Source organism: Cyprinodon variegatus, unplaced genomic scaffold (assembly GCF_000732505.1).
Source record: "Cyprinodon variegatus isolate N-32 unplaced genomic scaffold, C_variegatus-1.0 Scaffold706, whole genome shotgun sequence".
Lineage (NCBI taxonomy): Eukaryota > Metazoa > Chordata > Actinopteri > Cyprinodontiformes > Cyprinodontidae > Cyprinodon > Cyprinodon variegatus.
Window position 1 is genome coordinate 51684 of NW_015151159.1, and position 14460 is coordinate 66143.

Sequence of the window (14460 nt, forward strand, 5' to 3'; positions counted from 1 at the left end):
CTCTCATGATGAGACGGAGAGAAAGAGGGACAGGGGGGAGGATAGAGGGATAAAACCTTCTGAATACACAAATGTAGACACCAGGCTTAAACTGGCTGGGAGGTGAGTAGCGTGCAGACGCTGAGAGCGTGCATGTGAGTGACACCGTGCACCAGCATCCACTCTCCCCTGCAGCAGCTCTCGGTATCCCTGGACTCCTCTCTATGACAGACAGAGGAAACCAGGCAAGTTAAGAAGCACATAAAACATAGCTTTTTATTCCGCACTGAAAATAATAATTAGATAAAGCAAGGGAAGAGCTTTTTGGAGGGACGCAAACGTCTCACCTTTGACTCTAAGCTGCCAAGCATTTTCTAAGCCTGTTGAGTAAAGGGGATGGAGAACAACATGACTGACTGTGAAGACGGAGAAGGGGGACCCACCAGCCTGGGTAAGTGACGAAATCTGCGATAGACTGATGTAAGAGGACCATGTGTGACTGATCAGCATTGGTGTGAGCCTAGATCATCAGTTTTATTCTCCTTTTTTCATGCAAAATAGAATCAAGATTTTGATCTCAGTGTTTATGTTTGTAGATAATATTAATAGGAAACTCAAAAAGGATAATTCAAAAAACTATAGAAAAAGATTGTAAACTTACCAAAGGCAGCCAGTGTTAATTTAAGGCCTATACATACTTCACAGGTGCAAAGCATGTTTTCTTACAGGTTTAGGTTGGGAGTTGCTGCAGCTTGATCTTGACACTTCATCAGAGAAAAAATGTGTTTCCTGTGTGATTGCTACGTAGAAATATGCTTGTGGGAGCGAAACTTGAGGACTTCAAAAGGTTCCGTATTTGGGTAACTGTGAAGAATGAAATGTACTGACCAGAAACAGCTTTATTCTTGCCACTTTAGGTAAAGGAACACATTTATCGGCTCTTGGAGAATATCTATTACCAATTAAAGAATTGACATCTCAAGTTTTTTAGTCTAATAATGTTTGATATATGAATGTGCAAGCTAGATTTAATCATCTATACTGTGCAGCACATTTGCAGAAAGATCTGATTTATCAGATTTATAAGATCTAAAGTAGCTGTTATTTTGATTTCTTGCAGACCAAGTTCTTTATTCTCCATTTAGGTTAAAAACCAGAGAGCTTAAAATAGTGTGATCAGTGATGTTTAAACCAAAGGAGACAAATCAAAGTAATGCACACAGAAATATGAACGTGAAGGAAAACCAAATGCTCAAACACCCATGGGTCAAAACAAGGTTATTTATTTATTTGTGCATGACAAAAAAAGAGTGAAAAAGCATCAGTATTACTAATATTATTATTATTATTATTATTATTATTATTATTATTATTATTATTATTATTATTATTATTATTATTATTATTATTTCTAATGATAATAAGTATTAGTAGTAGTGCTATTAGTACTAGCTGGCTAATACTTTTCTTTCAGTAAATTATTTGCTATTAACCTAGAGAATAATGATTTTCTTTGTAAAGAAAACTCTTAAAAAGTCCTTGAAGAAATGTCTAATTCCTTAACCACCACAATGACACTATTTATTTATTTGGTTTGTTCTAGTATACATTAAGCTGCACCACTGCATTGAATTATGCTTGTTATGTTGCTAGGTAAAGAAAACCAACATACATTTCTTCTCTATATGAAATAAAAACATAAAAAATCATATTTCCTATAAATACTGAATTCCAAATACATTCAAGCTTCTTCCAAGAAACCACAGTTGCTGTTACGTATTCGTGAGCAGTAGTCAAAGTTATCGTTCTATGGTAACTGCAGGTTCTGTTTTCAATTCTTTAATTGTTTCCTGCTGGAAGTTTGACATCTTCTATGCATGGATGAGTTGATGCACTACCAGCATTGTGCCATGGCACCTTTATTTGTGCTGTCTTACACTGTAATAAGGGATACATTACAGAAGGTCATTCATGTCAAAGTTTACATTTTCACAGTGTTGCATCTGTGACTTTCTGACATTAAAGGGATGATTTAAACATTTGTATTATTCCAGAAAACAGCAGTTATCTGTCTCCCAGTGAATTTCCCCCTCAGCTTTATGAAGCTATAATTTTTCATTGTTCACTATTGCAGAAGATACAAGCTAATTTAACTCTAGTAATACTCCCAAGCCATTGATTTAGGATTTACTTATTTAAAATGCAGACGGTTTTGCAGCACATAGGGTAAAAACCAAACCGATTATACATTAATAATAAGCACGTCATTTCTCCACTAACAGGCAGGGACTTCTGCCTGTGGTGGATAGACAGAGATAAGGATGAACCCTGCCTCTTGTTTAATTGAATAAACTAAGCCAAAAGAAAGGAGTGATCTTAATGCTCCTGTCCTTTAAAAAAATAATTATTCTATAAGTGTTTTTAAGTCCTGACTACATACATCAGGAGATACTACTGCTTACTCTGTTATAGTATACATAACATATTTACAATAATTGAATCCACTAAATGCTATATATATATATATATATATATATATATATATATATATATATATATATATATATATATATATATATATATATATGAATAAACAACTAAAATGAAAAAAGTATAAATATTCATTCTACTGTAGATAGTAAACATATAAACAATCAATATAGACACAGTTTTTTTTTTATTATTATTATGCCCAGAACAACAAATTAATTCCTACAGAAATACCTGAAACTAGGGACAAAATGTGCTTTAGGACATTTACATTGAGGTAGTTATAATACATGTAACATATAATGCAAAGGGTTGGTTCAATGTCATGGGATGTCTTTCATGTCTGATGCTCCTTCACTCGCTGTGAATAGATTTGTGCAAATACACAAAAAACATAACAAACAAGGCAATCTGTCATAGATTTATTAGAATATAAAAAAAATTACCCTGGTCAACTTTTAAACATGAAACATCTCATTTGTTTAATCCATGTGAAAGGTTAAATTACACTTTAAAAGCGTCTATGGTCGGGATTAATTTTCATTTTCTATAGAGTGAAATATAATCTGCTAATTAGTTAGCTTTAACAACTCTGATGGCTGTATAATGTTTAATATGTCAGGGTGAAGAAGCAAATGTTGTCCTGTTCTTGAACTTAGACTGATACATCTGCCCTCATTAGATTTAATCGGCTTGCCAGATGTCGTCAGCTCATCTGCTGGTGGTCTGAATCAATCTGTCTGATTGTCCATACATTAATGAAGAGTGCTCAACAGAGATATTTGCACAGCACCTGCTTCAATATGGGTTACAATCAGAAATAACTTTGGTATACCTGCAGATATGCAGTATTATTTATAGTACCTCATACGCCTTGCAAACAAAGAAACACAAGCTAAAAAAAGAGCACATGCATACATATCAAAATGTAATTTCTTGAAAGAACAGTTATGTCAGTACACAGAAAGATCCCGCTCATTCACATGGGAACATGCAAACAGAAAGATTACTGGCAGAGTTTAAAAGCCATAAGATTTTAATTTTAAGGCAGTGGTTCTTCACCACAGTGCAGCCCCAGAAGACACAATTGGAAAAATTACCAAAAAATAATAATAATAATCACACCTAACCTTACCAGGGTAGACATATTTCTGAGTGCTGTGTTTTGAGCCTAGTCTGTTTACCCACTGTCACCACCCATGGTCCAACATGCTAAAAAATCACAGAATGGATCAGCACCTCAACACATAACAGATTTGCTGTCAGTGTATCAACCTCTCAGATCACTCAGGTCTTCTAAGTTCAAGCCTACTCTTTACACCCAGAACTAGAACCAAACATGGAGAAGCAGCATTTAGTTCCTAGGCTCCACTGATCTGGAACAAACTCCCAGAAGACTGTAAAAGGGTTAAAAACCCATTTGTTTAGAGCTGCCTTTGACTGTTGAAGGTAAACAAAAGTAAAATATATTGTCATTTCTATTAATGTACTTTATATTTATCACAGGAAAAAGCTTATGTACAGTATTGAACACATCTCTTGAATCACAGCTTCTTTATATACCACAATAATTACTATATTTTCAGAGCTTATTGTAAAATTTCTTAAACTAGTTCCTTTACATGCTTTAACTGATTTGTAGTTGGAATTTGTTTCCAAAGCTAGCAAATCATGTAGTTTCTTTGAGCAGCAACATCATATCTCCTATATTCAGGGGATTATGGATGCATCTAGAAAAAAAAAAAACTTTAATTTAAACAGTATTTTATTTTGTGTGGTGCATCAGGTTACCAACTATCAAACATGATAGCCTGAAACACAGGTCTGAAGAAACATAAAAGGTGACAATATTTCACAATATGCTTCATTACTCACAGACAAAGAACTAGTTAAAATATCGCAGGTAATAAATCCCTTTAAGTATAGCTACTCTCTCTACTTCTGTCTCTCTCTCTTTGTTTAAAGAGGCAAACAAGTAAAAGAACAGAGTGGACTCATTAGCTGCTGAGCAAAACAAGCAATAACAATTTTCTTAAATAACAGTTCTTCTTTGTCAAGCAGGAATTGATTAAGTTGCCGAGGTGGGAAATTGCTTTTATTAGAAACAGTATTTTCACTTCATTGTTCACATCTGGAAAATGTTTTGATTCCCATTTAGAAACTGTTGAAATGTTTATAGAGACTAATGAAAATTCACAACAGCTTAGAATATATGTGAGGTTCTGAAAATGACAATCCATAAAACCAAGTGAATTTAAGGCCTTCAGCAAACATACCTTCTGAGACAGCTTGGTTGAAACTATAACAGATTTACAAGTGGTTCTGGTGTGTTAAACTTTAGGAAAGCAATTGACCTTCTGTTATTACCATGTAATAGCAATTGTGTTGACTATTCAATCTTTGTTTATAGAGTATATTTTAAAATTAAGTATAATTAAACCAAAATCCACATTTAAATGTTGAAATATGTTTGATTTGATTATAAGTAATTGTAGTCAAATAACGAGATAAATGTATAGTAAAATAATACAAGATTTTGGTACAGATATCATTAAGGATACAGAGAAGCAATAGAGGAAGATGGCAAAAAAGAAAAAACAGTTCTGCACTAAATAGATATTGCACAACATTAGAGCTGTTTAAAGAGGCGGCCTTGCAGTGGAGATGAAGACATTGTTGGAATATGCTAGAAACAGCAGGTCGGGATTTTTTCACATTAAAAGTAATGAATACTGCCTAACCTTTTAACAGTAGCAAGATCCTTCTACATAACCAAAAGACTATATACTAATTGTCAAAGCACCCAATAAATATTTACTTACATTTGCACAGAAAACTGGTTTCTGTGAAACTGTCCAAATCTACAGTGTTGTGACATCCTTTTCTTAAATAACAATGATAACATCTGATTAAATGGTCTCTGTAAAGCGCCTTGACATGGTATGACTTGTGAATTGGCCCATATAAAGAGATTTATTTGAAAAAAAATATCAAATACTACAGAAATAAATGTCAAACTGTTAAAATGCTTATTTGTCGACAACTATGGTTAAAATCTCCCTATGAAAAGCACTCTCAGACTAGTATTTCACAATTATGTCACACTATTTTATAAAGTGGAAAAGGAACCATAGCACATAAACTTACCGCTGCTACAGTGACTGGCATCCCAGACAGTGGTGAAAAATTGGATGTTTACAACGATACATTTCAATCACTATTGTATAGAGATGAAGCAGTCAGACGAAGAAAGTCAGATGTCATCAGTTAGCAGAGAACATGTCTAGGACACAGAGGGTGTTGAAGGCTCTGCTGAGACTGACAGCATCACACAGTGGTAGAAAAAAAAAAAAAAAAAAACAGGTAGCTAACACAGGTAGAAACTTTGAGCAGCAGCAAACACAAGTCCTTTTAGGACGTGAAGACATTACCTGACTTTTCAATATATTTCAGCCTTAGAATCTGTTGTGATGCATTTATTTTAAATCTGCAATATTTATGTTACAGACTTAATGTACATAATGTAATACATTATGTATTTTTTTCATTTTCATTTAATAACCAGACACTTAAAGGGATGGCTGTTCAAAGAAACCATGTTAAACTACAGTTTTCATCTTCAAAGCACATCTCCATCCTCAAGCATATATATACATGCCATATCCGTACATAATAGCATGAATCAGTGAAATAATTAAATGACTTCTATATAATACAGACTATGAGCAGATCTTGTTTCTGGTGACATTTCTATTGATTTATATGAATAAAATGAACATGGTTGGTGTTTGGAACTGATTATTCTGATCATTCTTCTTTAAAAATGTTCAATATTACCAACACTGATATCTCCTTACCTGCTTAGACATGATGTTTCTGGTGACAGCCTTTTCTTTCATGAGATTTTCACTTTAGATCCACTAAAATGCATGTAAATAGTATCTACTGTGAAGGTCATCTGTCTATAAATATTAGGCCCTCTGAAAGAACTTCTCCAGTGCATTCATGTGTTTCTTGCAGCACTTCTCCTCCTTACTCTATAAAAGTTGTGTTAAGTCCGGTATCATAGGATTCCTGCAACTAAGGAGCAATGCGCTGTGTTAGCATATTAATGCTATTTATACTCAACCTGAAGTCATTTTTTTCTTTAAGTAAGTGCAGTAAGCGAGACACTTTACCAAAGGAACAAGACAATTTACATTTAAAATAAGAAAAAAACTATTGCATTGCTTTATTTCAAGTACATATTACATAATTATCTTACTTTAAGAGAAAAAATACTAATTCCATTGGAAAATCATCTTATTTACGTACTCAAATTAAGGGTAAATACACTTAATTTAACTTATTTAAAGACTGCTTTTGCAGCATACCTGAAATGTTTATATACCTTGGTACAATGCATGACCCCAGAGTTCCCCTTAATTTTTATTTATTATTTTAATTTTCATAGAAATATTCCAATGTTGAGTAATAGTTGTCTTTTGTTACATCTGTAATCACCAGGGAATGTGAGATGCTGTTTTTTTTTTTTTTTTATATATATCAATGCACTTTTATTCAATTTTTTTCAGTTGATGGAAAAGCGTGTCACAAGCGCTTTAAAGGGAAATGGTAGATAGAGTGCTTGTTAAAGTCCAAAGGTACCAATAACCCTAGTAAAAATGAAATAAATAAAGATTGATTACAAGCTGTAAAACAATACGGGTAAAACAAGCCATAGATGTACATTTCTAACAAATTTTAACTAATCAAATGAAGATTCTGCGAAGAACATATCAAACTTGATTTTTTTTATAATCTGGCAACATGTGATTAATATCACAACAGCCATTTAAAAGGAGATCTGGACTATTTCAGAGTGACATTACAAGCCAAAACAATGAAACATTTTAAAATAATATAACTTCTGGATGTAGAGGTCGAACCAGCGCGCTATATGGAGGCTAGCACTTGAAACAAAGGTCGTAACCTAATTCCTGACTTTATGGGCTTTGCTGTATGTCTTTATTTCTTTTCTTTCTGCAAATAAAAGCCCCTAGATAAAAAAATAAAGAAAAAATACTAAAAAAAAAAAAAAATACAAAGCTCATTAGCCAATTTTACTTTTCAGATCAATTTCTAATTCAGCATCTCAATTAGCTGGATCTTTGGTTCCATGAGAAAGTAAGGTTTATTTATAAGGCTGTAGCTACAGCTAATTCCAAAACTAATCATACCTCTGGCAGATTTACATTTTAAATACTCTTAATTTTATTAATATGTTTCTTCTGACTGGAAGAAATAATGCTTTGAAATGGTCTGGAGTTGCAGCTGATAAACAATCTGTGGAAAGAGCTGAAAATTACTGCAATAAGATCTTCAAACACCACAGACTTGAACCTCATCAGAAACAACATATGTAAAAACATACAAAAAGCAGGTCAGCATGGATTTGACTGGTAAAATAATTCTGCAGTATTTTTTTTAAAGGAAATGTCATTAATAATTTTGAGCTTAACTTTAGAGCTTATAAATTTTCAACAGCACGTTGTTGAAAAATGTCCTTTCGGTATTAATAAAATATTTTTGAAATAGATTGAATAAACACTGTTCACACCAAGACTCTTTGGACATTATCTATAAATGCTGCTTGTTTTCCTTTTTACAAAAAGTTACAAATAATGAGCTACAAGAAATACAAATGATCATTATCTCAAAAGTTTTGATTTATAGCTCTGTGATGAAAAGCTAAAAGCATCAACAAGAAAGTTGCAGTTTTTTGTTTGTTTTTGTTTTTTTCGTTCCTGTGCTGAAATGTCTGTTATTGGTCCTGTTTTTATGAAATCTAACAAACAAAAACATTTTTTGTTACAGACGGCTTTGTGCTGCTGTTGCTCTGGAGGGTGAGACAGGCTCAAACAAACAACAAAACAGCGAGTGAAATGACAAAACTAAATTAAGCAAATCACTTTATGGAATTAGCTTAATTCCTGGTTACAGCAGGCAAGGTGAAAATGAATGCCGATGCCTATTGCTGATTGGTGCACGTGAAGATGTTCATTTCTGTGATCCTCTATGGACTCTAGCAGCTGGTGGATAATCCCTCTGGGCCTGTGTCCTATTAAGCTTAAAAAGCTGCTATGAACTGTCCATTTTTAATAACCATGTCACATCAAGGGTACAAATCTCCACCCTGCCTGTTCATCTGCATGATGCAATATAACAGCAGCAATGGCTTCGCTACAAAAAATTCCTCTTGTACAGCAAAATACTTTTTATCATTTCTTATCTTTTTACTGTTTTCAAACATCAGCGGCATATCTGTATTTGAAGAAGTTTCTATAGGTAACATATTGGTTGCGGTATATTTGAGAATAAAAGTGTAAATTTGTTTTCAGATATGTAGTATATTTTATTCAATACTATATGATACAGATGAATAACAAAAGAAGTGTTTTTCCTTTCATAAGAGAAAATGTAATGCAAATAAGATTTACCTCTATACCGGACATATTCATAAATAATTGGGTGCTGAGGAGAAAGTGGGTAAAGTCCATACAGAAGCTTTTTCTACACAGCAAAAACTGAATGAGATGATTTGTCAATGGAATGAGATTTTTTTTTTTTTTTTTTTTACTCTTAAATTAAGATAAATAGATCATGTGCGACTGAAATAAGACAATGCAATCGTTTTTTTCTTAATTTAAATGTAAATTGTCTTGTTCCATTGCCAAGGTGTCTCACTTGGCTCCTTAAATCAAGAAAAAATACACTTATTTTAAGGAAAAAATACTTATTTATGTTTCAGGTTTTTTGCAGTACAGTAACTGTTTCTTGTCTTCTTAGTTTATTCACAGATTATCAAAAGTGTCTCTATAAATGTAGCAGACTGTGGGGGGCAATTTGATTTCTTTAGGAACAAATGTTCCGTCACCTGGTTGTCAAACATGTAGTGATATAAGAAAAAAGCTTTTTACAAGTTAAAAGTCTTATGCATATTTGGCCACTCTTACTTGAGAAATATATCCAAAGGTCCCATAAACATTATCCCAGGGCATGAGACTGTCACTGCTTTGTTTCTCTGGTGTTCCTTTGATGATTTGTAGTATGTTTGTAACATTCTGTTCTCGTGGGAATAACCTGGTGATCAGGTTATTTCTTAAAAAGATACATTAGCAGAGATATTTGTTGTATTTAATCTGCAATTTGCACAGTAAATAATTCCATCAACCATTTTGTAAGCACGTTTTGAAGTATCACATTAGAAAGACTTTGATGGAAACAGCAAACTTCAAATCAACTTACTAAATTTCGAAGAAAAAAAGTTTTAATGCTCACTTGAGGTAGTAGGTAGCATCTTTAAACTTAACTAATATAATAAATAAATTCATTAAAACCTCGGTCCATAACTGATCTGATGTCCATGCTAGCTTGGTCACTCTACTTCCTGTGCACTACAGTAGAGTTAAAGATCGTAAGATCACCGTATTAAGATGTTGCACATTGTGTGGCCTAGTTAATTTAATCAAGTGGATGAACCACGTCTAAAATTGCATTTTCATTTATTTTTTTTTTGCTAAAGATTTACACCTGTTGAAAACACCGTCATGGTTTTCCCCCCGGGTCGGTTAAAACAAGTGCAGGTAACTTAACTGAGATGGAGTGTTACAAAAACATTCTGGACAACGAAGCTTCGATTCGCCTTTGCAAAGGGAGAGGAGCATCAGCAGCACGCATCTGCGAACAGCAACTCTGACCCCCCCTCCAACACCAGCTCTTTTTATTATCTTCATAGGGGAACATCTTACAGTTTCACACAGACAGTCCCACAGAATGATGATACTCCCTACATTCCTATCTCCATGTGTGGAGTTGCTTCCTGTCTTTCTGCTTCTACCTTGTTAATCAGCTTTTTCTGCGTGTGTGTGCGAGCAAGGTCATTCTACCCTCTTATCTACAGATTTCATCCTCCTCTCTGTGAACTTTGGCCTAACACCTGTGAATAGTAAATTTGCTGCCCATCCTTAGATTATACATAGCCAGAGATGGCAAAAGTACTCACTTTCCGTACTTGAGTAAAAGTAGAGATACTTGTGTTAAAAAATACTCTGGTAAAAGTGGAAGTACTGATTCAACTTCTTTACTCAAGTAAAAGTAACAAAGTACAGGCTTGTAAATTTACTTAAAGTATAAAAGTAGAAGTAGAAACCACTTTTTTCATGCCATTGTCTACATTTTAAATGGATGTCTGCNGACCCCCCCTCCAACACCAGCTCTTTTTATTATCTTCATAGGGGAACATCTTACAGTTTCACACAGACAGTCCCACAGAATGATGATACTCCCACATAGGGAGTCCCTACATTCCTATCTCCATGTGTGGAGTTGCTTCCTGCCTTTCTGCTTCTACCTTGTTAATCAGCTTTTTCTGCGTGTGTGTGCGAGCAAGGTCATTCTACCCTCTTATCTACAGATTTCATCCTCCCCTCTGCGAACTTTGGCCTAACACCTGTGAATAGTAAATTTGCTGCCCATCCTTAGATTATACATAGCATATACTTCTTCAATATGAACAATAAGTTTTCCTGCAGCTTTAACTTAGCTCTTTACTTCTTTTAGCTTAAACATGTATATATATCTTCACATCCAATTGGAAAGGAAACACAACTACTGTCATCCTATACATTATAAAAGCTTTGAAATGTCCCTGCAATAGAAAAGCATCCACCAGCATGATCCTATCACCACCATGTTTCACTGTGTGATGGCCTTAGTGCAGCAAATCTTTTCTGCCACATATATGTTCCCTATTTCAGATTTTATTTTTTTTAAGTTTTGTTTTTACTCTCATTTGACTGGATAAAAGTATTATTCTTCATTTTCAGCCTGACAACAGGTGTTTAAAATAATATATTGTTAAACTGTTTCCTGCTTTTTGGAATTAAATTGAAAAATCTCCTTAGTTTTGTTTGCAGATTATATAGATGTGTTCTGTATAGGTAAGAGCTTATATCCCAACAGAAAAGAGTAAGCAAAAGAACAAAAAAAAACTTGTTTGACAAAAACAAATTTCAGGATTTGCAGAAAAATTAATTCACATTTGGAAATTATTATTATGTCTGGTGAGTATTGATGACCTTTAAATTTTTTTGCTGGGCCTTTTATTATCAGCTCTTTGGGTTGTTACGTCGAGTCAGGCCAAACACATCCGTTTAACCAGACAGCAGAATGCTAAAAATGTTTCTACATTGATGTCCATCCATTTTATTGTTCCTGAGGCTGATGATCAGCCCATTGGTCTTCGTGATGATGAGGACTAGTTTGTTTTCAGTACACCACTGGAATAAGAACTACTACTAATCGATGGGTGCCTACTCATACTGTACATCAAGATAACACATTAAAGGTTATTCTCTATATTTGCATAATAAAAGTGCATCTCATGTACTTTTGCATATTTGCGAACAGTTTAGTATTTCCCCAGCATGCAAAAGTATAAAGTAAAACAAATGTCTGGTTTGAGTTCTTGCCTACCTTTAGGTTTTTTTTTTTTATGAGAGAGTTATGAACTCAAACTAAACTCCTTGGACAGACAAAGATGATTTAGAATGCCCTCAGGTACTAGACTGAATAACTTTGCTCAAAAACAAGGATATACATGTACAGGAACTGAGGTCTTTCTAGCATTTTAGAGCAAAGGTTGTAGATGTTAAGCAGATGTTAACGTTATTTACTTGGGTTTAGCACTTTAAAGACGGAGATTGTTTTTTGCCCGAGCTAAAAAAAAATACCATATGCAAACAAATTCTAAAGAACATCACAATATTGGCTGTTGTCTTAAAAATGTTTTACCATGTGCATGAACCTTTTTGTATGTAACATGCTGCTTAAAAGGTAGTCATATTTGTCTGGAACTTAAAAACGTCTGAATCCAAAGGGTTATATTTAATGAAACAAATATAAATGTGGGGCACACTGGGTTTATGGGCTGTTTATGGGGCAAGTTCTTTAGTGCCTAAAGGGAAAGCTAGTCATTTCTATATTGGCTGATACCTAAAGGGAAAGTTAAAAAGTAAAAACAACATTGAGGCCCGGAGACAGACTGAAAATACCTCCCACAAATCCTTCATTATAATGAAATATCTGAGTATATCTCATAGGTATCTTGCTGTTAAAAAAGGTTTGCCTTCAGGGGTAGGAAACTCAGCACCCAGATATATTGTGCAGCTTTGCTTTGCATTGAAAGAGCACAGGTATCCAATGAGATTTGACCGGGTAGGATGGATGGAGTGGGAATCTGCTCAAACAGGACAGGCTCTCAAAGTATCAACATAAAGTGAAGATTCAACCAGACTTACACGAGCCTAAGTACATGCATCCTCATCTTGCTATATGAAGTGAGGACCAAGTATTGACTTCCGCTGACTTTCATTGATGTTCAGTCATTTTTACTTTTTCTATGTCCTAACGCTGATAATACCTCTAAATCCAGGGTTTAAATCCAAGTAAAAAAGTAAAGGAAGGGTGGCCTAGTGGTTAGGGCATTGTGCTTGGAATCCAGAGATTCCCCAAAGGGGATGGGTCAAATGCAGACAGTTAATTTCATTGCTCTGTACTTGTAATAGTGTAATAACAAAAAATAAAAATAACAGGTCCTCACTCTGGTACAGACAATCCTCAGTGGGATGGTGAACTCTGAAAAATTACAATATGAAAAAATTTATCTCAGTTTACTACATGAAACACAGACGCACATTTTCCAGCGTTTCATTCTGTTAATTATGATGATTTATGTTCATAACTACAGAAAATACAGCATTTAAGTTTAGAATATTGTATCAGATTACTTTAAAAGTCATCATATTATAAACATAAATGTGAAATTAATGAGTGGTATGTTTTATTATCCTTAAAATATTTATATTTTTTAACCTTTTAACCTGACAATGGACACACAGATTGATATGGCAATATGTCATTTGAAGTATTTTCTAGTAGTTAATAGAATAGAATAGAATAGAATAGAATAGAATAGAATAGAATAGAATAGAATAGAATAGAATAGAATAATCCTTTAGGCCTGTTCATTCCCCTAGTGAGGAGGGACACATCGAATAATTAATCTATTGATTATTCATAGCTCCTAAATATTTGTAATTTTATTGTATGCACCTTCACAGCACTTCCGTGCTCTTGCCACAGTCTGCGATGCTATTTTGGGATTCATCATAATCCTTCAAATCACATTTTGTAAAGTACGAACAAACAATCTTTATATTAGATTTTCTCCCACATAACTGAGCTGTTTATCTTTGATCGTCATTCAGTTGCGATAAAAATCTACCCGATTTTAAAAATGCACTTATCAGTTTATTAGAGTTCTTCTGATTAGTCTAGAAATTTACAAAAAATTTTGTGTTTACTATTTTTTATAATTTCTGATTACACAACCTATGTATGTAATACAAATCCCAAAAACTACAGGACATAAATTAAGATTTGAAGAATTTGTTTTGCAAGACAGTTATGGAATAAACAGGGATCTATAAAGCCCCATCAGATTTACTTGACCCCCCCAATCGCCATCTCTATCTCTCTTTCTGTCTGATGCATCCAACTTTTTGATGTTGGATTAGGATGCTGATGGGGATAGGTCTGTTTGATCATTTTAGTATCTTTATGAAAATAAAGCTGAGGCTTTTCCTTTTTCATCATGCAGTCAAAAAGCCTTAATGTAAAATCCTGTAATGGTCTTCCATCAGGAGCATTTGAACTGTCAGAGAGATACAAAAACAAAATAGCCAGCATTGTTAATACAGGTTGTTTGCTTATAAAAGGTTTAAGTAATCTGTGGTGGAAAAAAAGTTATTAATGTTTACTTTTTTCAATGCAGGGGACTCACAACACATAGTTCCATGTTAATTACATGAGAAGGTTTCTGTCTGATAGATCAGGTATTGAACTTGAGCTGTGATGTTGCTTCATACCTTAACTCAATTCAGCCCCTCC

At 33.9% G+C, this 14460-nt stretch overlaps 1 protein-coding gene across 1 annotated transcript in view; it reads left to right on the forward strand.

The window, feature by feature from the left end:
- Nucleotides 1-304: 304 nt before the first annotated feature.
- Nucleotides 305-14460, forward strand: part of LOC107097555 (solute carrier family 12 member 5-like) — a 34387-nt gene continuing 20231 nt past the window's right edge. Inside the window, exon 1 of the mRNA XM_015394733.1 lies at nt 305-430. Within this exon, the coding sequence (XP_015250219.1) occupies nt 376-430 (55 nt within the window). The 5' untranslated portion in view covers nt 305-375. The remainder of the gene's footprint in view (nt 431-14460) is intronic.